Below are 24,499 nucleotides of genomic sequence, written 5' to 3' on the forward strand. Positions count from 1 at the left end.
TTGGGTCCCCCACCCCCACCGTCTGAATCAGCAGCACTTAGCAGATGCAATCGATGGGGAGGCGTCTATTTAATGGCCCTAGAGCAGAGTGCCACAGGGAATGATGCAGCGCTGTGTCCCCTCCCTGCCCCCCCCCCAAGGCTGGAGAAGGGATGGATGAAGGGGTACTGGTGGAGAGCATTTCTATAGATGGCCAGGCCCCCAAAGCTGCTGGGGGACACCGATTAAAGCCCAGCTCTAACCAAGACTGCTGGGACTGAAGTGTGGTCATCCTGTTTTCAAATGTGAAATGGGGGGTGAGTGCAGCTGGGGACAAGTGAGATCCTACTCCCATACCAGGTTCTTTCCCAGCAGGCCCCACTCTGAGGGGTAGTCTCCTTCATCTGTTCACATCCTGGAGCCTCACATCATGTCCTCCCCTAGAGAGCTGTGCTCCTGTGGCAAGAGCACTAGGTACCAAGTGCCTCTGGCGTGGATGGGTTCGAACCCCAGCTTTGCTGACTTGCTGTGTCCTTGAGCAAGTGACTTGCATTGTTTCCTCATTTGTCAGATGGAGAGTTACCCCAACCTGATGGTGTCACTGGGAGCATTACATGGAGTGATGTGAAAGGGGATGCACAGGGCATGGTGCAGAGGACTCGTTTTTAGTAATTAAAGCTCTGTGGCGCCGGAGAGCAGTAATGCAGGGCCAATTATAGCCTTTCAATTCATCTCCATGTAACCCTCCATTTGCAAACTCATCACACTTCTGATTTGTCCATTTCTCCATCCCTTCACCCACCCGCGCGCTCATCCATTTGTATATTTACCCCATCTACCAAACTACTCACCAGCCTATTCATATGTAACTCCCTCTGTCCACTCACCCATAGCTCTTGCCCATCATTTATTCTCCTTTTCTTCTCATTCATTAGCTCATCCATCTGCCCGCTCATCCATTCACATTCCCCTAGCCATCCATCTGTCCACTTGTATTCGCACCTGTCAATCCTCTCTACCTATCCACCTACCAATCCATCTATCCATTTATTCATCCCATTGCCTATTCATCCATCTGTCCATTTATTTCCTAATCTATCCATTATCCATGCAACCTTCTATTTATTTATCCGTTAGTCCATCCACTTACCCATCCTTCCACCTGCCCACTCAACCATACCCACACCCCATACACATCTACCCACACATATATCTGCAGATATTTCTGCTCCACTTAGTTTGAGGGGCTAGTCAACAGCCACTGAAGACAGTCTGGCTGAGGCTGGGTGAAGGAGAGTAAAGCTGAGGCCAGAGATCTCCCTTCCCATTCCAGTGGTGTGACCAGTACAGTACATCCCTACTGGCTGGAAAGAATGAGGGCAGACAGTCAGTGGGTGGGCCCACCTGGCCAGATGATATTTTGGCTGCACAGCCTTTACACACACACACATTGCTAGAATGCTGAACACGGACTGCACCCCACCCAATATCCCCGACCCCAAATGCAGAGTAGCCAGGCTTCCAGACATAAATTAAAAATAAAATAAAATAAAAAAGAGTTGGTCTCTGGGAAGGAGAGCTCATGCAGAGATGAAGGCAACTGCCCCTGGGAATCAGGGCCAAGGAGGACCAGAAATCCCTGCCCTTCCCCTCGGGGTCCTCACTCCCCAGGGACCACTGCCCTAAGATAGGGTCACTAACAACCAGCCATCAGGCTTCCAACCCCTTTAATGTCCAGTCTCCTAACTTATTTGATTTTGGTGCTGGCCCCCATTTCCCCACTTTAGCCCAAGGGAATGGTGTTGTAGGGGTGGGTTGAGGAGGAAGTGGGGGCAGCCTGCAGGTCTTTAGCTGGCTTCTCCTGGTTGTGGATCTGGGTCAGAGGACCCGACACACTCCTTGCTGAGCCGCACAATTTCCTGGGACAGAACTTCCATGTCCTAAGAAACAAATAAACCATCAGGGGCCAGAGAAGGTAGCAGGGGAAGCTCCCTCACCAAGCCTGGGGTGTCCTTCTTACTTTATTAATCAATACCCAAGTCTAGCCTGGGACAGGAAGGTGTTTGGAGAAGTTCACAAAGGCCCTAGCAGTGAGCTGGGCTCAGGAAAGGTGTATGTATGAGGGTATGGGAGCCTCTGGAGATAGGGATATGGATATGGGAGTGGATTGCCTACTATGCACGGTGCACTGGAGGATATGACCCCCTACCACCCTGGCCACCTTCTTTTTAGTAAATAGTGAGTTTGCTCCTCTGAAGCGGATGCCCGGTCTGCATTCATTCTAAATCCTTCAGAAATGGGGGAAATATTTGAGTGCCAGGATGGACAAGTGGACATGTGGGTAGACACATGGGGGATCCAAGGTAGGCAAACAGGTGGACAAATGAACTGTTCAGAGGACAAAGGAAGGGCACCGGGTAGGCAGGCAGGTTGCTGGGTGGGTGGGTAAAAGCTAGGGCAAGGAGTATGATTGATGAATAGGTGTTAAGAAAGAGGGCAGTAGGTCAGGAAATGGGTGGAAAGACATGGGGCAGATGATTGAATGAGTAAGGGGCATATGGACAAATAGTACGGTAGGTCAATGGAAGAGTTGGGTGACTGCGTATATGAACGGACGAGTGGATGGATGCAAGGACAGAGGGAAAAGTGAACCAAACTAACCATAGCAACTTGACTGGAGGATGGGAAGATGAAGATGAAGGAATGGTTGGTGAATGGGGTGGGTAGATGGGGGAGACTGGCAGATGACCGAGGGCCTGTATGGCGACCGGGGAGTCGGGTGGCTGCATGGACAGATGGGCACAGTGGTAGGCTACTCGCCTTATGTAGATGCATATTCTTGGTGAGCTGCTCCTCCAGCATGTTTTGTAGCTTCTTGTTCATCTCCCGAAGGTTCTCATCTCCTGGCTTCACTAGGTCTCTCAGGACACTGCCCAGCCCACTGCGGTCTGTGTGGCCTGCTGCCACGGACACATCTGCAAGGGCCCAGGCTGAGAGCTACCCACTCAGCAGAACCAGTGGAGAAATAGCCAGAGACAGAGCAGAAAAAAAGGAAACGGAGAGTGGAGGAGAAAAGTGGGGGACAGGCCATTTCATGTAAGGGGCAGAGGCTTAGCCATGTGAATCCTGGTTGTCACTTGGTAGCTGTGCTGCCCTGAAAAATGGGGATAACTAACTCATGGAGCTGGAAAAATGTATATGACTGCATGTGAAGAACAGAGCACAGTCAGGTCTCAGCGCATGTCGGTTGGTATTATTCTGATTCATAGGGGGGAAAAGGGAGAGAAGGTTTGAAACAATGGGGCAAAAGAAATAAAGATGGGGGGGAGAAAGAGGAGAGAGGAGAGGAAGAGGAGAGAGGAGGGAGAAAAGTGAGGAAAAGATAAGGCCCCAAAGGTATTCACACACAGAGAAAGAAAATTTCTGAAAAAAATGTTAAGAAAATGTGTTGAGATGGAACAATATAGACAGGAACACTGTGACAACATGAAGGGGAAATGGGGCACAAAAAAGAGACAAGGAGAAGAGATAAGGGGGAGAAAGACGAGGAAGTGACAAAGAGAGAAGAAAGGAGAAAGAAGGCAGAGAGACACACTAGAGAAAGCAGAGTGGAAAGATGACAGAGACCCAGAGAAGAGGGAAGAGCCAAGATAAGAGAGAACAGAAAGACACAAGTACAGGCTGCCCTGGTATCCCTTCCATCAGCTGTGGTCTTGTCAGTAGCTTTGCTGAGTTCCAAGAGAAGAGGAGAAAAGCCCTGGCATTGGACAGTGGGGAAGGAGGGAGCAGGGGCAAGGTTGGATGATTGGTGAGGGCTGGGGACGGGCCACTGACCGATCCGGCTGTCCATGACGTAGGTCTCAATGATGGCACTCTTCCGGCAGAGATCCTCTGCCATGGAGGCGCTGCTCACTTCCAGGTGCTTCACCTGTGGGGTGGCCCAGCCTACCTCAGACCCTTTGACTGCATACATCTACACGAGGAGGGGCCAGCCAGACATCAACCACCCCTCCTTGGCCTCCTGGCCATGTAGGGACAAGCAGGCAGACAGCACCTTCTCCTCCAGCATCCATTTCTCCTGCTGCGTCTCTGCCAGGCGCTGAAAGAGCTCAGCCACTTCTTCATCTGACAGCTCTGCTGGCCTTGGGGGCTGTGCTTGAGGGCTGCTAGACAAGGACTGCAGGGAAGAGGAGGGGAGAAGCCCCCTAACTCAGTGCCTCAGCCCCAGACACAATCGGGGTTAAGAAAGAGATTGAATTTCTCTTTCGGGGTGTTGGGCGGAGGGTGGGCTCTGCACCTAGGGCTGTAGTCAAGTCTTGGCACCCTCAGGCTTGATCCCCCTTTGCCTAAAGGAGAGACAGGAACGACCACATCATAGCCTTATGGAGAGAATGGAGAACCCATAGCACCTGTGACCTAAATTCCAGGTGACAGGAAAAATGGAGGAGAGAGGAACCAGCTAAATGATACCACGAGAAAGCCAGCAGAAAAATTCAAAAGGCGGAATACTTTTTGCAGGTCAACTGGGCTGGTCTCTTCTACAGGTTGGTGTTGTGAAAAAAAAAAAAAAAAAAAAAAAAGCTACCATACTAGATTCAAGAGACTTAAGGGACCTAAAGCAACCAGATTCAACATGTGCTCTTAAACTGAATGCTGACTCACAGAAAACCAGCAACAAATGACATTTTGGAGCCAACTGGAGAGATCTGATTAAGGTCAGAGTATTAGATGAGATGAAAATTAACAAAATGAGAGGGTAGCGATCAGCCGAACAAAAACAGGTTACTTATGAGCTCATTTAGGATTACAAAAAGAGAAACAGGCCTGGAAGGGCAAGAACTAAGGATATATAGTGGTAATCTCCAGGTGAAAATGCGAATGCTTTGGATTTTTTTAAAATTGTGTTTTAAAATTGTTTCTATGATGCACACACATGGAATAAAAAAAAAAATCCGAGCAAAAGTAGCTGGCAAGGAAGTTGGTATGTTAGACAACAATAGCAAGTGATAATCATGAGTTGGAAAAAAGGACTTCCCATAGCGATGATGCACCTCCTAAAACTACTTACTTTATGGCACCAGGAAAGGCAGAATTAACCCACAGATGATGAAAAAGAGGGTTAGAGGGAATAATTTGTCCATCCCCTATTTGGCGATCTGAAACTAAGCTGGTGAGCTTGGGGCAACGTTGACAAGAAAATGCGTGTGCTGGGTCCAGAAGGAAAAATGAGGGCCCCAGAATTTGGGTAGGAGAGACTGGAGCTGTTGGCTCTTCCTTGCCTCTTACCCTGGCTGGAATGCTTGAGGTCTCCTTCTCCCGCAAGATTTCCCGATAGCTGAAGGAAGAGACGCTACTGCTGTCCCCAGTCTGGGTCCGGCTTGGTGAGTTCATCTCTGAGAGAACCAGCTCCTCAAGGCCTGGGCAGAGAGGGAAGAGAAACCTGAGCTCCAGTTCCCCAGGGTCCGAGGGGAGTAACTGGCAGGAAGAGGCAGAAATAGATTAGACAGAGATGGAAAGAGGCAAAAAGACACTTGGGCACACAGGAGGATAGGGAGAGGCTGCATCAGAAAAGGGAGCTGTCTCTCTAGGCAAACCCACACACATCAGAAGAGAAGCAAAGGTGAAGAAATGGGGGCAATTTCATGAAGTGGACACACATGGACATGAAAAGTGGCACACAGACACTCATCAGGGCACAAACAGCTGGAGAGGGCACAGGAGAACACCCGCATGCAGAGATAAAATTGCAGAGAGACAGCAAGCTGGGAAAGATGAGAGAGGAAGAGACCCTGGATAAGGACACAAGTCAGAGCAGAGACAGAGGAAAAGATTGCACTAAGTCTTGTAGTCAGGCACCTAAATCTGATTTCATCTAACAATGTATAGCATACAATTTTGAATATGTTTGTTGATTCATACATGAATCTGTAACGAAAGAGAAATCAAACTCTTCTTTTATAAATATGGGTTACTTCAGATATAAAGTGCCTCAGAGACATTGATTTAGTGAGATACATTCGTTTTTGCCACGTTGCTTAAAACGTGGCCACTGTGCTTAGGCCTCTGCTCCTGAAGCTGCTTTGGGGTATCAGGACTGGGGGGCTGATGCCATATCCTCAGGATCTCCTGCAAGAGCAGATGAGCTGCAGAGAGACAGGGAACAAGTTTTCTCTGAGCCTGTGATATGGGAGATGCACCAGAGTCATTACTGCATCATCTTTATTTATTTAAACATATCGATAGGCTATTTCTTTCTTGGAAAAAAAAAAGTCCGCAGCACCCAACTTTCGTTGTTGTTGCATTGCCTGGCATAAGTGGCAGAAATAAGATGGACTTTAGCTGCATAATGATCATACCACAGTGTTGCTGCCCGATTGTAAGCCAGTCTCCCTAGCTCATCTTGGACTGAGACCAAGACATGGAGGCTTTCCCATCAGGGACCCTGGAGCATGGGGACTCAGTCCATATTCATAGATGAGAGAATGGATAGAAGACATTTACAGACACTGGGCGAGGTGCAGGAGTGTGCACATGGTGGTTACGGGGTAACGGACAGAGGCAGACACAGAAAAAGACAGGAGACAGATAGAGAAAGATAAAGGGAGAGAGAAAAGAAAAAGAAAGGTGGGAGGAGAAAAGGAGAGAACTAGGGAAAAAAGCAGGGAGGGAAAGGCAGATACAGAGAGATGATATGAGCAGGCAGAGAGGGAGACAGAAACAGAAGAGACACAGCAAAAAGGAAAGAGAGACCATAGAGATAATGCAGAGAAAGATACAAACAGAGGAAAGAGACAGATGCAGAGAAAAGGGAAAAGGCAGATCAAGTTCAAGAGGGACAGAAGACACAGGAGAGCTGGTAGAATGAGGCAGAGGAAGCAGCTCCGGCCTTCAGGCCCAAGCCCTGCCTCCCTGGGTCTCAGCCTCCCTTGAGGTCTGGGTCCCTCACCGGAGCGGCTCTTGCTGTTGGTTAGGATGTCCTGCAGCCGCTCCTGCAGCTTATCCGCCCGTTTCCTCTCAAGGTGCAGCTGCCGCTTGAGATCCTTGAGCTTTGGGGGCACAGAGGGAAAGGGAGGGGCTGAGGCCCAGTGGAGCCACAGGTTGGGGAACACAGGGCAGGACAGGGCTGTGCGGGGACACCACTTCCCCCTCGTACCGCGGCACTGCCTTTTTTCTCCAGGATGCGCTGCCCATCCACTGTGTCCTTCACTTCCTGTGTGATAGAGAAAGCATGGCTGGCGGGTGCTAGAATGGCTCCCTCTCTGCCCCATTATTACTGCAAGCCGAGGCCTGGGGTGTGTTTGAGGACCATGAGGCAAGCAGTAACCTGCTTCAGGCTGCTGATGGCCTTCAGGTGGCAGTCACGCTCCTCCCGGGCCTGCTGGAGCTGATCCAAAACACACTGTAGCTCCTCCTCCTTGCTCTGCAAAGCAGAAGGCAGCTCAGGCCTCAACTCCAGAAACAGTCCTTCTACCAGAGCCTCTCCCTCCCCGGAGATGAATGACACCATGCAATAGGCACCTTCAGTTCATTAGTGTGCTGCTCCCGACACTGCTTCAGGGCTTCCTCTTGTTCCTGCTGCTGTTGCTGCAAAGATTCCTACAAGACAAGTCCCAGGTCTCACCACAGCCCCCCAGAGGACATCACGCCCAGTGAGATGTGTGAGCGACTGCAGCACGGGGTCCCCAGGTGTGCAGAAAAGACACTCCTGCAGGGAACATCGCATGCCTTTCAGCAGTACACAAAAGTGTCACATCTGGGGCTGCGTTGTCACATCCAAGACTAACATTTGCATTTACATGTTATTTAATAAAACATAATACAGCATTTACAGCAGGTGAGAAGTGTTGTAAGGCTTTTACATATATTAACTCATTTTATATACCCCTCCACGATACCTAGACAATAGGTATTATTGTTATTCCTTTTTTACCAATGATGAAACAGGTTGCACAGAGGTCAGGAAACTTGGCTAAGGTCACACAGCTAGAAAGTGGCCCAGCCGGGACTCAAACCCGGGAACGTGGTTGGATCCAGCATCTATGTTCCTCAGGGGTCTGTGACACTACCTCCCACATACTGGATTATCTGGAGTTTTCCAGAAAGTAGCAATAAAAGTTTTTGTTCAAACAACATTAGGATATTACAATCATTTCCTGACAGAAGTATAATTTCAGAAAGAAGAGGTGGCTTTTCAAATTTTCAGATTTGATGCTCTGCCTTACTGATGGCCATCCCCTAGTCCCCTCCAAAGGGCTGCTATTTAGCCAGGGAGGCTGTGGGGATACCTAAGTCCAAGGGATCTCAGAAAGTTCGAGGGCCTAACCAACTCCTTGTTTCTTGGTTTGGCGTGCCCCCCTCCCATCAGCCTCTGAGACTCACCAGGCACCAACTCACCTCAGCCTCCTTCAAGCGCCGTTCAAACCAGCCCTTGGCTCCATCCATAGAGTGTACCTGAGCTTGAAGTTCTTCCACTGTGTGCTGGAGATTCTCCAGTTCCCGCGTTCGAGCCTGGAAGAGGACAGACTGTCATGGGCCAGACAGGTGGAGGAGGCACCTCACCCACGCCATGCCCTAGCCCATTAGCAGTGCTGTGCTCCTGTTTTAGAGGTCGAAGTGCATCATGATCTACCCACCCACCTTCTCCTCACGGATCTGGGCACGGAGCTCCTCCTCCTGTCGCTTCTTGTCTTCATGCAGCTCACGGAGTTCCCGCTCATAGCGGGCACGCACCCCCAGCACCTCCTTTTCATGCCGAAGCCGGATAGCTCCCAGCTCCTCCTTGTGCTGGGACTTCTCCTGCAACGTCTCCATTGCCAGCTCATCCAGCATGGCCTTCCTCTTCTCAGCACTCTGGGGGCCAGGAAGGTGGAGCAGGAGGATGTCTGTCAAAGTTCTCCCTGAACGCCAAAGAAGGCCTACAACCCTCTCCCCAGGTCCGAGGAATGAGCCAAATTCCACCTTATCTCTATCCCCACAGAACTGATTGTCAGTCACCCATCCTCATGGAACTGGTCACTTTGTGTCCTTTCCCTTTCCTGTGGGTTGGGCCACATGACCTGCCCTATTTGTGTGAACCAGGCCTTGCAACCTTCCCAGAGCTGCCCACCTTCCGAGCCTCCTGTAGTTCCTGGGTCAGTTGTTCCTTCTCCTGCCCGATTTCTTGAAGTTGTTCCAGCAGCCGACTATTGGCTCGTAATGACTCCTAATGCGGGGACAAAGGAGGTGAGTTTGAAAAAGAGCACCCAAGAGATGCTGGTCACCCATGACACTTCTGGTAGACCACCTCCCTAAACCCCATAAAGTGGGTACTGTCCTCTCCATTTCGACATGAGAACCATGGCAGAGACTGCTAGCTGCTCTTCAGTATCCATTCTCCCTTCATTCTCTAGCAATAGACTTCGTGGTTAGGCACACAGCGGTCCAGCTGATGGTTCCCTGCCTCCCTCACAGTTAAGTGTATCCATGGAATTAAAAGTGGTGAGTATTGTGTACACTGTAAAGGAAAAGGGCATGCTGGGCCTTTTCTCCTTCCTTTCAGATGAAATAAAAACATGATGGTAGGGGAGCTTGAGCAAGCATCTTGGATGCCAAGATAGTCTTATGTCAAAGGTGACAGAACAGCAATGTAGAAAGAACCTGGGTCTCTGTCGATGGATCAGAAACCAGCATCCCATACCTGGGCAACCTAGCTCCACTCTTACATGAGAGAGAACTAAGCTTTTATTCAGTAGAAACTACTATTAGTATTCTACTGTCTATTATGGACTCAGAATGGCTCTCCTATCTAATTGAAGATTCTTAGTCTTAGAAATGAAAGAACTTGATCTAGGACACACACATAGCTAATACATTAGGGAGCTACACTGGACACCAGGTCTTCCTGACTGCACAGTGTTCCCACTGCACCTCATCACAAACTCCACTGCGCCAGCACTAGGAACTAGAAGACAGGTCACAACCATAAGTGTCACCTGAAGCTGGGAGTTGAGGTCATCTTTCTGTCCCATGAGGTCTTCATACTCAGTCTGCCGCTGCTGCAACTCAGCTGTCAGCTCAGCAGTCTGTTCCCGGAGCATATTTAGCTCTTGGGTCTTGGCTGTTTGGATCTAGAGAAAGTAGTGGAGTGAAAGAGGCCGCTGGGGGCCAGTCACAAGGTGTGAGCCTCCCAGTTCCAGGGAGACAGGTAGAAAGAGAGAGAGAGCCAGGAAGAGAGAGGAAGAATTTCAAAGAGAAGAACACTGAGAGAAAGATCAACAAGGGAATGGATAAGTGTGGTATATTCACCTAAGGGGTACTACACAGAGATAAAAGAACAAACCAGTGCTACATATAAATTAACATCATAGATATAGATAGTGCTATAGGAAGGAAGCCAGACACAAAAAGGAAGCCAGATTCCATTTGCATGAAGGTAAAGGACAAATAAAACTAATTTATGTTGCTAGAGGTCAGAGGGGTGGTTATTTTGGGGGAAGTATAAATTAAGAAGGGGTAGAAGGGACCTCTGGGGTGCAAAAAATGCTCTGTCTTGAGCTGGGTGGTGGCTACACGGAGAGAGAGACAGACAGACAGACAGACAAACAGATAAGATAGACAAACATGCTTCACTGAGTGTACACTTAAGACTAGTCTACTTCTTGCACTTTATAGGAGAAGCAGGGATGAATGCAAGAGAAGTAGGGACATAAGAGAAGCAGAATGGAAGCCAATAGAAAGCAGCTGAGAATAAAACAGAAACAGGGGTGGGAGAACAGCATGAGGTCAGGAATACACTGCCTCAATATGGATCAGAAGCAGAGGGAGAAGGGGGAACTGGGGAAGGATAACAGAGGGCTCCCAAAGTGTCCTGTACCTGCTCCAGGGCAGCCAGGCTAGTCCTCAAGGCATTGTTCTCAGCCAAAAGTCCTTCTACTTGTTCCTGAGCATCCGCACTCTGGATGGACACCTGGCTCCACCCCCACAATAGGTGAGAGTGGGTCCAGGACGGGGACAGCCAAGAGAGGACACACGCTCATACACAGACACCACAACAAGGGAAAGCAGGACCCCTGGGGCCTGGCCTGCCTGTTCGATACCCACTGGAACTGCCCCCACCCTCGACGCCCATATTCCCGAGCCCACCAGTATGACGTACCTGATCTTGGAGGGCTCGCAGAGCTGCTGCATGTTCCAGGCGCTCCCCCTGCCGCTGATCTCTCATTTCTGCCAAGCTCTGTGGGGACCAGGTCAGGGGAAGTTATTTGAGATCTCAGCTTCCCCTAGGGTACACAGAACTATACAGACTCCATCTTTAACTACCTGACAGCATGTGCCTAGCACTTGGGGGTCTTGAGATACCCAGCCAGCAGAGATCTTGGGTTTACCCAGACTCTAGTCATACCCCCAGGGGCCTCAAGCACCCCTATATCCCAGTCCCAAGAATCTCAGAAAACACCATGTTCCTGGTGATTTCAGACTCACTTAGCCCCCACCCACAGTAGACCTCGCGTTCACTGAGCCTCTAGACCTCACGTTCACCCAGATTCCAGTTTAGAAGCCCTAGGTTCTCAGGCACAGTTAGTTCCCAGGGACTCCAGCTTCACCCAGACTCCAGACCCCAACCTCAAGGGGTTTCACACAAACTCAGCCCCCCATATTCCTAGCTGCCAAGAGTCTCAGACCCATCCAAACTCATAGCCCAGACTCTAGAGGTCTCTAACTCATAGTCTCCTAATTTCCAGCTTAAGATGAGGTCTCAAGATTAACAACCCCTCCACCATCTTCCATTCCTGTCCCCAGTCTCTGGAGATCTTCAGACCTGGCTAAATGAAGATCCAGCTTTACCCAAACTTCTTTCTGTAGCTCCTAGGATCCTTAGACCTGCAAGCCACCATATTCCACAATCCACAGGACTTCAGACTACTCACCTACTTTAGGGGGAAGCCTGGAGGCTCTAAACTCACCCAATCCCCAACCCTCAGGAGTCTCAGACCCAATTAGACTTTTGCTCCAATCTCTGGACATCCTGCACTCACCAGTTTTGTATTCATAGGCCCCAGGGGTCTCATGACATGTGAACCACCCATCACATGTGATCCAGCTTCCTAGGTAACTCAGACCAATACCCTGAGGGTCTCAAGTGCACTCAGGCTCCAGGCCCAACTGTCTCATCCGTGGAAGTCTTGCATCTACCCAGGCCCCATACGTCTCAATGTCACCCAGCCACCCTGGCTGGTGTGGCTCAGTGGGTTGAGCACCCTGGTTGGAGGCATTCGAGAGGCAACCGATCAATGTTCCTCTTGCACACTGATGTTTCTCTCCCTTTCTTTCTCCCTCCCTTCCCCTCTCTCTAAAAAATAAATAAAATTTTTCAAAAGTCACCCAACCTCCAGGGAATTTTAGACTCACTCCCATTCCTGGTCTCAGCTTCTAGTCCTCACAGATTTTTCCAGACTCCTGCCTATAATCCCCCAGAGCTGCAGATTCACCCAAACTTGTGGCATGCAGCCCCCAAGTCCTCAGTCCCTTGGGATCTCTGATTCATGTAGATTCCTAGCCCAACTCCAAGGGCTTTTGGGGCTCCCCAGTTCCCATTTTCCTAGCTCTTTGGAGCCCTAAGACCCATCCAGTCACTGTGTTTCCAACACAAAAAAATCTAAGACTGGTCTCCATACTCCTCAGAGTGATTTGGACTCCCAGCCCTGGTCCCTATCCCAAGATCTCAGAATTCAGCCTCTCACCTGATTGGCAGCCTCGAGTTCCTGCTGCAGCTTCTGAGTTCTAGCCAACTGAGCTTTGAGATCAGCTTCCTTCCGCTGTTGTAACTCCTCAATCTTGTTCCTAAGGGTGATGTGGGGCAGCGGGGGCACATTGACCATGGTGTAAGGCCTAATCTCCCAGCTCTGCTCCTGAGGCTTTCAGTTAATTCTGTTGGGCACTGTCACTGGAGTCCACCAATACTCCCAACCCTGGTAGTTACCGGCTGTCATTGAATAGTGTCTCCTTTTCTGTCTGCAGACGGCAAAAACTGCCCATAGAAAGACAGACACAAATGAGTCCATTCCATAAGTAAATCCTCTCCCTAGTCCCACCAGATCCCTTCCTCCACTTCTGGAAAAAAGAAATTTACCTTTCTTGTTTCTTTTTCAGTTTCTCAGAGAGCTGGGGGGTACAAACAAATGATAAATGATCATAATATTAATAAACACAAAAATAAACTTAATATTTATAGACACTCTTACTAAGTCTTTTATGAAAACTGAATTTACTTATGTGATTTTGTGGAATCCTCAAAATAGTCCTGAGAAGTATTACTGGTGTTACAAATGAGGAAACTGAGTTTCAAAAGGGTCTTTGGCTGCCCAGCTGATCAGCAGCAACAATATGATCTCCACCCAGCTCCCTCAGACTCCAAAGCCCAGCACTTATGTCCCCAACATATCAACCAATGGCTACATAATAGAATGGCAAGGCTGGGAGGCCTGGAAAGCAGGATGACAACTGCCATCCACAACACTGGGTTCCAGTTCCTAAGATATGAGCCTTCAGTCTATAAATTCTTGGATGGATGGATAGATGAATGAATAACAAGTAGAGCTTGGAGGACAAAGAAGAAAGGCATGGGGCCTACCAGGTACAAGACATAGTGAAACCGCATTAGTCGATTCCATAATGAAAGCAACTCTGAGCCCTGACAGGGTAGCTCAGTAGGTTAGAGTATCTTCGCCATACACCAAAGTTGCACATTTGATTCCCAATCACGACACACACAAGAATCAACCAATGAATGCATAGTTAATTGGAACAAATCAATGCCTCCCTCTCTGTCTCCCCTCCTCTTTCTAAAATCGATAAATTAAAACAATTTTTTTAAAAAAGGAAAGCAACTCTGACACACAAGTGTCAGTCTCTCCATTTCACAGATGACAAAACTGAAGCTATGAGAGGGCGCTCGGCCAGCTCTGGCCTTTCGAGGGTAGGTATAGCAGATGGTAAGGCAAAGGCCAGTAAAAGCTTGGCAGTCCCACCTTAGCAAGTTCTTCCTGTAGCCTGGATGTTTCAGCTTGCTTCAAGCTCTGCAGGGAAGGAAAAGGGAGGGGGTAATTATGAGCAAGGAGAGAGGTAAGGCCTGTGCCTTCTGTCTCCTGCTTCCCTAATCTACCAGCCCACAAGATGGTGACGTCACAAACATCTCCATGGGATCAAAGGCAGAGGTAGGGCATCTGCCTGCTACCTAGCACCCCAGCTTCAAGAAACCCAGATTCACCTCCAAGCCTTGTAGTTGCTCCCAGAGCAATTTCTTTTCCTCCTTCTCCATTTCCCACTTCAGCTCCACCTCTGCCAATGGCATGGGGGATAAGGTAGTGAGGGCTTGGCCCTCCTCCAGGTGGTCCCCATGGCCTTCACTGGCAGTTGGAGACTTCCTGGCTTCTTTTTCATAGCGTTCCTGCAGTGCTAGCGGGTAGAACAGAGATACGTGATGGATAAGGTGATCTCTGAAGACCCTTGCTATGTGTAAAATAGAGAATTGATCTTCAACTCCTCAGCAGAGACCCCGCCACAAATGACCACAGGCCTACAAAGCAAAGGTTTAGCCCCATCCACACAAATCACAAATCTTTCGAGCTCCACCAACCACTGAAATCCTATCTACCATCAAATTAGACCAAACTGGTTTCCCAAGCTCTGCCAACAGCCCAGCCCTCCAAGTTCATGCCCATCATTCCCCACTGCCCACTTACAGTTGAATTCTTCCTATAACCTCCTATTCCCCAGCCACATTCTATGGTCTCCCTCCTTATCACCGAACTACTACCCACTACCTCACAAGCTCCAGCTGTTCTCCAGAGTCCACACATCAGGATCTTCCCACGTTCTATCAAGTTTCCCCTCAGCTTTCATTTCAGACCCCACTGACAATCTAGGCTCAGAATCTTTCCAACACTCCTTCATTCCCCTTCTCCACTTAGGAAACATCTTTCTGATGTTCAATCTAATCTGTAAAATCTGCTAGGTACCAAGGAATGAACTAAACTCACAAAGATACCACCTCTTAGCTCTACTAGTCTTCCAGGTGGTGGGCATCACTATATGCACTTTGTAACTGAGGAAGCTTAGTCCCAGAGAGGAGAAATGGCTTGTCCAAAGTCATACACTAGGGTTCATGGCAGGACCAAGGTAGATTCTGGAGCCTTTCCAACCTTTCCCCAGAAGGAAAACACCCTGCTCAAGCCCCAAGGCCCCACACATTCCCAGGAGGGCCTCCACATACCTGCCACATTCTTCTGCAAGGCTGTGTTTTCCGCCTGTAGTCTCAGCAGCTCTCCATCCACAACACTCCCGGCTTGGGCAGCCCCTGCTCTGGAAGCCCCATCCTTCAGTTGCTGGTTCTCCAGTTCCAGCTGTTCCATCTGGCTGCAGAGCTGAGCAGGGGAAGAGCAAGGTAGCAGAATGGCAGAGAATCACAGCAGTACTTGCTGAAATGTATAAAGCACTTGGCCCATGCACTTTACAATTCATTTAATTCCCGTAACACTCCTGTAATGCGTAGATGCCCTCATCCTCATTGTATCCCCACTTCGCAGATAAGAACGATGAGGCACAGATGTTAAATGACTTCAAATTCACACATCTGTTAAGTGGCAATCACAGAAGTTTGAGCATACTGAGAACAATTTTCTGCTTGCCCACTCCAACCTCACAGTTGCAATCCAAGACCTCAGGCTCCACTGGAAGTTGCTGGTCCAAGATGTCAGCATCACGGAGAGCCCCACCTCCATCCCTCTTCTGTGGAGGGCTTTGTGTCTGGGAGCCTAGGCACCACAGACAGCTTTTAGGGCATTTCCAGGGCCAGTACTGCCCACAGGCCCATATCATCAGCCCTTGGCTGTGGAGAGGTGTACAATGCAAGTAAAACTAAGCTCACCCCGTTATCAACTCCTGACTAAAATACAGTTCTCACGGCAGACCTGACAAGATCCTGTGTTCCATTTTCAGATGAGATTACTAAGACTCACAGAGAATTTTTATTTTATTGCCTGGGATATGTTCTACCCAGAACATCACTGCTTTAATTCAGTTCTTCACATGACTGGCTGTATCCTTCAGCACTCTGCTCAAATGTCACCTTTCAAGTAGTATTCCCCAACACAGAAATTCCAATACTCTCTAGCACAGTACTCTGTTCATTTATTTCTTTTTTTTCAGTTCTTTTTAAAAATTTAATTATTGTTCAAGTAGAGTTTTCTGTCTTTTACTCCCATCCCAGCCCACCCCCGTTCATTTATTTCTTACCCAGCACTAATCGCAATTAAATTTAATTAATATGTATTTTGACTTCTTAAAGCTCTAAGAAATTCTGGATTGTAAGTTCTGATGGCCAATTACGTTTTACTTTGTAACATAGGGGTCTTAAGCACAGAATCTGAAATCAGACTGCCTGGATGTGAATTTCTACTTTGCCATTTATTAGCTGTGTGACCTTGGGACAGACTACTTTATCTCTCAGGGGTTCAGTTTTCCTTATCTGTTAAACAGGAATACTAGTAATATTTCATCAGCTTGCTGTAAGAATTAAATAACTGTATAATGTAAAGTGCATCAAACAGGACCTGGCACACAGTTAACACTATATAAACGTTCACCTATCAGTACTACTATTATTTGTTTACTACGTTACCATCTTTCTGGCCATCCTATCCCCGGAATGTAAGCTCTCCAACAGTGGGGACTATTTTGTACCTCTCCCAATTATTTCTGTAACACAGAGCACAAAGCAGGTGCTCAATAACTACTTGTTGAAGGAAAAAGTGAGCTGAAATATCTCAGCAAATAAGTGGTGAAGGGAGGCAAGCCTTGAACTTAGGTCTCTCTGTGAGTACTTCCAGTTCCCAGAGGGAAGAGGAGGAAAGTGTAAAGGAGGTTCTGTACTTGGACCAGGGCCTAGCCCAGGGAAGGTGCTGGGGAACATGAACTAGATTTATGGGAGAACACCTGCCCCTGCCTCACCCTGTAAGAACCATGATACCACTGAGGCTAAAGACAGGAAGCAGTGAGAAGTGAGGTGATAATGTCGGCTGCATGTGGGCATCAGGGACTCTGAACTATAGAGGGCAAGGACCCACTAGGAGGTATTGTTTAAAGGAGGTTTAAAGGAGTGATGTGGTAAGAGCTGCTGGTCAGGACACCCTTTAGGGCTTGGTCTAGTAGAAGCAGCTAAAATGAGGAGACCAGTGAGGTAGCTGTAGGAATAGAGCAGGTGAGAGGTGGAAAGGGCTGAGGCAGGACAGGGTCACAGGATACAAAACTTTTAAAGCTTTACACAAAGTCAATAAATACTTTCAAGGGAAAATAATAAAAGGATACTAGTAGAAGCTAACATCTACATAGGTGATACTATGTGCAAGACTGTGTTCTTAGTAGCTCACAGACATTTACCCATTCAATCTTCACAAAAGCCCCGCAAGGTAGGTATTGTCATTATCATCATTTCCATTTTAAACATCTTGGGAACCAAGAAACAGGCAGGTCAAGTGACATGCTCAAGGTTGTACTTAGTAAAAGAGCCAAGAGTTTAATCTAGTCCTCCTGGCTCTTAACTACTACTTGCTAAATAACCTCTCCTGGTATTGTACCTGCTTAAAGGTTGTTGCGTTTTTTGTTTTTTAATTTTTTTTAGACAGAGGGGAAAGGAAGAAGAAAGAGAGGGAGAGGAACATCAATGCATGGCTGCCTCCCACATGGCCCCCACTGGGGACCAGGCCTGCAACCCAGGCATGTGCCCTGACCGGGAATCGAACTGTGACCCTCCAGTTCAAAGCTCACACTCAATCCACTGAGCTACACCAGCCAGGGCTTGTTTTGTTTTTTAAGGTCTTAAGCGCTACATTTCCATGTGGAGACTTGGAAACGCCATTTTATTGTCACGAGACTTTCTTTCTTAAGACATATTAAAAACTTAGGAAATCATTGAGCATGAATACAGAATAGAGGCCGGGAACAAAAGACAATGTCTTCAACTGCCCAGTAGATTCAGATATAGCCAGGATACCAAAAGCAGTGAGGAGAGAGAATTATCCAACCCAGGATAAATTATGTAGAACTAGAACCCCAAGATCATGTCAGGAAGAAAGAGAAAAGGGAAGCAGCTTGAGCATTTGTCCATCCCATGTTAAACATAAGAACTTTACCTAAAACCCACCGATATCCTGGGGTTCCATAACATTAGCCCCGGAATATACACAAGGAAATTAAAGCTCAGAGAAAATGAATGACTTGGTCAGGAACCAGAGGACCTCAGGGTTTGGAGCCTTCTAATCCCAGCACAGTAGGGTAGCCCCATCTATCAAACCACTGCCCCCCAGCAGACATCCAGGACCCTTTTCAGCACCATGGACAGTGATCCAGGGCCAGCCTCTGTTCAACCACCCTCAGCTGCCCTCCAGCTTCAGCCCTGGTGACCCTCTACCCCTAAAATGCCCCTTGGCTATCCCAGGCACCAGCACCTTGCTGAACTCAGCCATAAGAGTGCTGTTCTGCAATCGGAAGTCCTCCTCCTGGCTGTGCAGCTTTGCCTGCAGCATCTCATTTTCACTCAGCAGCCCCTCGACTTCCTGCAGTGGAAGACATGGGCCAGGTCTCCAACAGGGGCAGAAAGGATGTGAGATAGGGCAAAGGAACAGAGAGAGGGAGAAAATTACATGGGTGGGGAAAAAACAGAGTAGAGAGAATGAGACAAGTAAAATCAGGAGATACAAGGAGAGAGATGCCAGGAGGGATAAGAGATGACAGGGAGGGAGAGAGACAGACATGAGGGGGTACAGAGAAGGTAAGATGTGGAGGGAGTGAGGGACATGAGGGGGAAAGAGTGCGAGGAAAGAGAGGGGTAGATAAAAATAGAGAAGATGGGAGGCAGAGAGAAATGGGGGAAAGGGATAGATAGGGAAGAAGAAAAGGATGAAGAGAAAGAGAGGAAAAAAGGAAACGTAGGAAGACAGAGAGATTGGATCAGAGAGACCAACACATGGAGAAAGAACAGAGACAGGAGAGAGGAGGTCAGGGAAAGAAATGAGTGAGGAAGAGACAGAGGAAAAAGGGAGAGAGAAACGTGGAGTCAGAAGGAGATAAAAAAATGAAATGATAGCAGAGATAAATACAGGTTGGGGAGAGACAAAGAGAAGGTTGGGGAGAGAAACAAGAGTCAGAGAGCACAGGAAGACAGAGACAGGGAGTTAGAAGGATAAAGAGAAAGGGAGAAGGAAAGACACAGAGGCACAGAGTGAGAGATAAATGAACACAGTAAAACACAGACAGACACAGAAACATGGCAGTGAGTAGAGAGTCACAGTTGCAAGTGCACACACAGGGAAAAGCCAGTACTAGGAGATCCCAGAGTACAGAAATATCCCCACTAAGACAATCTCCCAGACACATTTACCCACCACGGGTCCCCTTACCTGAGCTTTCTTGCTCTTGCTCAGTGCCTAAATGTGAGGGGGGAGAGAGAGAGAGAAGGTGAACAGAGAGGAACAAGTGTCAAGAGGGGAGAATGATAACAGGGGATGGGGGATGGGAGCATCTTTAACCACAAAACTTGCATGACAATTTGTAGCCTACAGTAATGGTGTAATGAGTGAGTGGCATCTTGCTTACATCCTTTCCTGTAAGCTCTTGAGGCTATTCATGGGTCTTAGTATTTAACCCAGGCTCAGGCACTTGGTTGTATTGCTATATCTGTCCAAACACATCTATGTGGCTCTCTGCCATACATCAGGGAAACTACTGTTCCTCTGCTGAGCAGCTGAGGGCACTGTCAGGTGGGAAAATCATCACCTTACCAAAGAGAAGTCCAGTTTCCCGACTGCCAGACTTTCTGCATTCTGTATTCCTTCATCTAACAAATATTTACGGAGCATACATTATATATAAAATTGTGCTATGCATGGGGACAGAGGAGTAAAAAAAGAGACAAAGGAAGGCCTTGAATGTCTTGAGGGGCCACAATAGCTTCTATCTCATCTTCAGAGGACTGGAGAGGTAGGTTCAGTCTCACTTTACCAACAGGACCAGAACAGGGATAAGAAATAGGAACACAAGGCAGGAGAGTGAGTGAAGAGGAGACAGATTCAAGGCAAATTTACCAGTAGATCTGATTCTTTAGTTAGATGTTAATGAACAAGAATAAGTTATTGAAACTAAAAATGAATTGAGTAAATTAAAATTAATTGATAAATTAAGCAGAATTAGATAAAATTAGGAAACTAAAGAGACTTCCATGAGAATTTCTTGAATGACAGAATGTAACATTAGGTCTGGTTCACAGTAGGTACTCACTGGACCAATGAACGACTCAAATGACTACAGGGAAGCATGGGCGAGTGAGTAGTGGAGGGAACTACCTTCTGAGCTTTGTTGAACTCTTTATCCAGGTAAGCGACCTTCTGTCGAAGACTGGTGAGTTCTGGTGTGGGGAAAGCATATAGTCTCAGCCTCAGTGGGTGGCTTAGGAGGTGAATGGTGTTCCCACCAGGCCCCTGCCCCCTAAAGCCACCTCCATCTAATGAGACCCCTTGGCTCACCAACACCATTCTTTCGTAATTCATCTGAAAGCTGGTAGTTGTTTGTCCGTAGTTCCAGAAGCTGAGCCTTTGGGGGAAACAGGGAAAGAAAACAATGTGGTTAGGAATGTGCCCTTATCCTTACCATGAAGTTACCAATCCCCTGAGCCCCACAGACCTTGCTGCCTCCCATGTGCCTCTTTAGTCACTCCTTAAGATCTGTACATAGTGCATCCTGAATGAGCTTCCAGACTCTCAGTCCCAACCCCACCTTCTGCAGTGCTACTTATAATCACAGCCAGCCAAACCTCTCCATCTCCTTACTGCCCCCATTGCTCCTCTTCTAATCCACAATGCACTGACCTAGTCGGGCTCTTACTTTATGTGTTCTATGGCTCTCCATGCCCACAGTATAAAGTTCCTCCTCCTTCTCTGACTGGAGTGGCTCAGTTGGTTGGCCACTGTCCAGCAAAGTGAAAGGTCACTGGTTCGATTCCTGGTTAGGGCATATGCCTAAGTTGTGGGTTTGGTTCCCAGTGAGGGTATGTATGAGAGGTAACGGATCAATGTTTCTTTATCACATTGATGTTTCTCTCCCTTTCTCCCTCCCTTTCTTTCTCTCTAAAAAAAGGTTACTCCTCCTCATCCTGGCTGACCTTGTCACACATTAAACACTATTCTATCTTTTTGTCAGGGGTGAGTGTTATCTATCCTCTTGGCCAGAGAAGGGTGTAGCAGCTTGCCTTCATTCTTCTTTCTCAGTGGAAGAGGGCCTGGTAGTCTCCTGACTGATTTCACTGAGTAATAGGGGGCTGCCTAGGGTCCCCACCCCCAAGGCTTCAAAATATGTCCAGTTCCTTTTCACTAATTGAGGGAAGGTGAAGTATGGACCTTGTCAAACAGCATACACCTACCTACCAGCCCTGTAGAGCACTGATGCCAGTTCTTCCCAGAACCACTGTCCCTTACACCACCAGGACCTTTGCCTCCCATGGCACCAGCCACCATCCCACTGGTGCTGTGCTAAAGGTCGGAGGGCTTGGTCTCTACAGATTCTTTCCTCTCCTGGACCCATTGGTCTGTCTCCCACAGTCCTAATTCAACTGTACACCCCTGGCACCCACCTAGAGTTCCTATCCATCAAAGTCTAATGTTTTCCCCCACTCATGGCCCAATGAAATCAATCTTCCTCACTCAGAGGTCTCCACCCCCCTCAAGATCTCCCCAGTCATGATCCAATGGGATGACCCTACATCCTTCTTCCTTGTCTTTCTTCCTTGTGTAACAGTCTTTCTTCCATAAGGCTTTGGGTGGGCCAGTTAGATTACTTACTCACTCAGAACCCCCTGCACAAGTTACAGGAGTCTTCCCCTTTCATGATACAATGATCTCAACCTTCCACCCTCAGGGTCCCTCACACACAGACAACTGGTTTCCCTCATTCAAAGACCAGTGCATTACCTGTCCTCATTCAGAGTTTCTTCTCTCTTCCAACAGGGCCCTACTCAGGGTTTTCCCCTATTCAGAGTCTCCCCATACACAAAATCCAATGGTCTTTCCCAGTAAGGAATTCTCCCAACAAAGGCCCACTTCTGGCCTTTCATCCCACCTCAGAGTGCCCCCTCAAAAAGAAAATCAAATGGTCGGAGCACCCAGTTAGGGTACTCCCCCAAAGCCCAGTGGTTTCCACTCCAGGAGGTCCAAGGTATCATTCCTCTGGTCCTCTCTTATTCAGGGACTCCTTTCCCCAGGCTTAATCACCCCTAACCATCCAATGGTACTGTCCCCTCTTGGGATTCACTGCCACCACTCCCACAGGATCTCCCACTCCCAGGAACAATGACAACGTGTGGGGACTTGCCCCATTCCCTGGCGCAATGGTATCTCCCACAAAAATTTCCACCTCCCACCAGGTTATGGTATTGCCCTCTCAAGCCCCCCCCCATGACGTAAATGACGCAACGCCCACTTCCTTCCTCTGCAAACAAAATGGTTTCTCCCTCTCTGGATCTCCTTCCCTCAAAGTCTAATGTTATCATCATCCACCTATGGTGTCGCCGGCACAAGCCCAAGTCTCATACCCTTCAGGTCTGAATAAGTTATCCCTCACTCTAGGAGTCTCTCTTCTGTCCACAAGACTCATAAAACTCAGCCCCTTAGAGCTCAATAGTATCTCGCAATTCAATAGTCTCACCACTCAGAACCTCAGTTTCCCTTCTCCGGATCAACCCCTTAGACTCAAGGTCCATTCCAACCAACCCCGTCTCAGTGCCGGTGGCATGATCTCTCTATCCCGCCCCTAATAGTCCATCCCGGTGGTCTTTTCCCCGAGGAGCTGCACCTGCATCCGCTGAAACTCCTCCTGAGACAGAGCTTGCGCCATGTTCCTCCCCCCCACCCCCCGACAGTTTTCTGCGCAGACGCAGCGGGTTCTGCTGTCATTGTGAGGGTCGGACCAAACCACTGGCCAGGAGTACAGGGGGAGGAATCTATTCCGGAAGTTCAACGTTTCGGAGACAGAGAGAAAATAATGAAATTGACAAGTCAGATGAATTTAAATTTAATATTTTACCAGAATATAGGTCATTTGGTCTGACACTTGAGCTCTCATAGAATATCCACTGTGATATGACACGATAGCATCCCTGTATCGGAGGTGGACTCATCGGGAAGGAAGTGTTTGCCGACAGAAAATCATCCTTCCACCGTTCTCCTTTAAAGAGAATGGTTGACTTAATAACCATAGAAATGAAAGCGGAAGTTCTGCGTAGGTCTTGTTCTTGCCTCCCCTGTGTAATTCCAAATGGGAATCCCGCCTCCTTTGAAGCCTTTGGCCTTCTCTTCTCTTCTCTTCTCTTCTCTTCTCTTCTCTTCTCTTCTCTTCTCTTCTCTTCTCTTCTCTTTTTTCTTTTCCCTTCTCCTTCTTTCTCTCCTTTTTTAAGATTTGATGTTGATTTTCCTAATATGGTGACGTACATCATGTTAGGTAAAGGACCTCGCCCCCAATAAATTTAAATACCTGCGAGGAGCCCTGGCCGGGTGGCTCATTTGGTTGGAGCGTGGTCCTATACATCAACAGGTTGAGGGGTCCATCCCTGATCGGGGCACATTCGGAAGGCAAGGGATTGAAGTTTCTCTCTCCCTCCCTCCCTCTCAAAAATCAATAAAAATATTGGGTGAGTACTTAAAATAAAATACCTGAGAAAAATAGTGACAGTAAATCAAGTGAAAAATCTTAGGGGGAAAAAAAAGCATTTCGCCCTGGCTGGTGTGCCTTAGTGGATTGAGCACCTGCCTGGGAATCAAAGGGTTGCTTGTTTGATTTCTAGTCGGGGCACAGGCCTGAGTTGCAGACCAGTTTCCCAGTAGGGGGCGCGCTAGAGGCAACCACACACTGATGTTTCTCCCTCCCTTCCCCTCTCTAAAAATAAATAAATAAAATCTTTTACAAACATCTCAATTTGTGCTATATAAAACTATTATAAAATAGATATTTCATGGACTACAAAACAAAACCAGGGTGGCAAAACACCAGGAACATTACAATTTAAGTTTTAAAGTGCATCGTTAGCCTCTTGTACTTTTTGGCCTCTCTCTGCAAACCCCTGCTAACCAAACAGTAGTTTTCATTTGGGAAATAAAACAATTAGCCATGGCGGGTGTGGCTCATTGGATTGAGTGCCCGCCTGCGAACCAAAGGGTCGCGGGTTTGATTTCTAGTCGGGGCACATGCCTGGGTTGCAGGGCCAGGTCCCCAGTAGGGGGCGCATGAGAGGCAACCATACATTGATGTTTCTCTCCCTCCTTTCCCCTCTCTTAAAAAAAAAGAAATTTTAATTAGCATGGTTAGTGACAACATATCAGTACTAGAACACTTCTTATTTTCTTTTTTTGTGGGGGAGACTTAATTTTGATATAATTTTCAACGTACAGAAAAGCAAGAACGATACAAGGAAATTCTATGTACCCTTTACCCAGATTCGCCC

The 24,499-nt window shown here is 47.9% G+C and overlaps 1 protein-coding gene across 1 annotated transcript; it reads right to left on the minus strand.

Moving 5' to 3' along the window:
• Window positions 1–42: 42 nt before the first annotated feature.
• GRIPAP1 (GRIP1 associated protein 1) lies at window positions 43–22,922 on the minus strand. Its single transcript, XM_037159465.2, has 26 exons — window positions 22,855–22,922; window positions 20,535–20,601; window positions 20,355–20,416; window positions 19,413–19,439; window positions 18,462–18,569; window positions 15,230–15,380; window positions 14,225–14,412; window positions 13,986–14,033; window positions 13,088–13,119; window positions 12,938–12,985; window positions 12,699–12,798; window positions 11,114–11,191; window positions 10,832–10,924; window positions 9,951–10,085; window positions 9,086–9,181; window positions 8,617–8,829; window positions 8,374–8,487; window positions 7,498–7,575; window positions 7,304–7,399; window positions 7,133–7,189; window positions 6,926–7,025; window positions 5,266–5,396; window positions 4,034–4,156; window positions 3,814–3,907; window positions 2,800–2,954; window positions 43–1,919 (listed from the first exon to the last, which is right to left on the minus strand). Exons 1-26 carry the CDS (start codon window positions 22,894–22,896, stop codon window positions 1,827–1,829), a joined length of 2,529 nt encoding a protein of 842 aa, XP_037015360.1. The 5' UTR covers window positions 22,897–22,922; the 3' UTR covers window positions 43–1,826.
• Between the last annotated feature and the right edge of the window lie 1,577 nt (window positions 22,923–24,499).

The sequence above is a fragment of the Artibeus jamaicensis genome, unplaced genomic scaffold, assembly GCF_021234435.1.
Source record: "Artibeus jamaicensis isolate MK-2021 breed Jamaican fruit bat unplaced genomic scaffold, CSHL_Jam_final contig_60, whole genome shotgun sequence".
In the NCBI taxonomy this organism is placed as follows: domain Eukaryota; kingdom Metazoa; phylum Chordata; class Mammalia; order Chiroptera; family Phyllostomidae; genus Artibeus; species Artibeus jamaicensis.

Excerpts from the sequence above, each read along its gene's own strand:
- GRIPAP1 (XM_037159465.2), bottom strand. The coding sequence starts at position 22,896 with ATGGCGCAAGCTCTGTCTCAGGAGGAGTTTCAGCGGATGCAG. Across the intron at positions 18,570-19,412 it reads GCAAGAGCAAGAAAGCTCAG|GAAGTCGAGGGGCTGCTGAG; the intron begins GTAAGGGGACCC and ends CTTCCACTGCAG. Across the intron at positions 3,908-4,033 it reads AATGGATGCTGGAGGAGAAG|GTGAAGCACCTGGAAGTGAG; the intron begins GTGCTGTCTGCC and ends GCCACCCCACAG.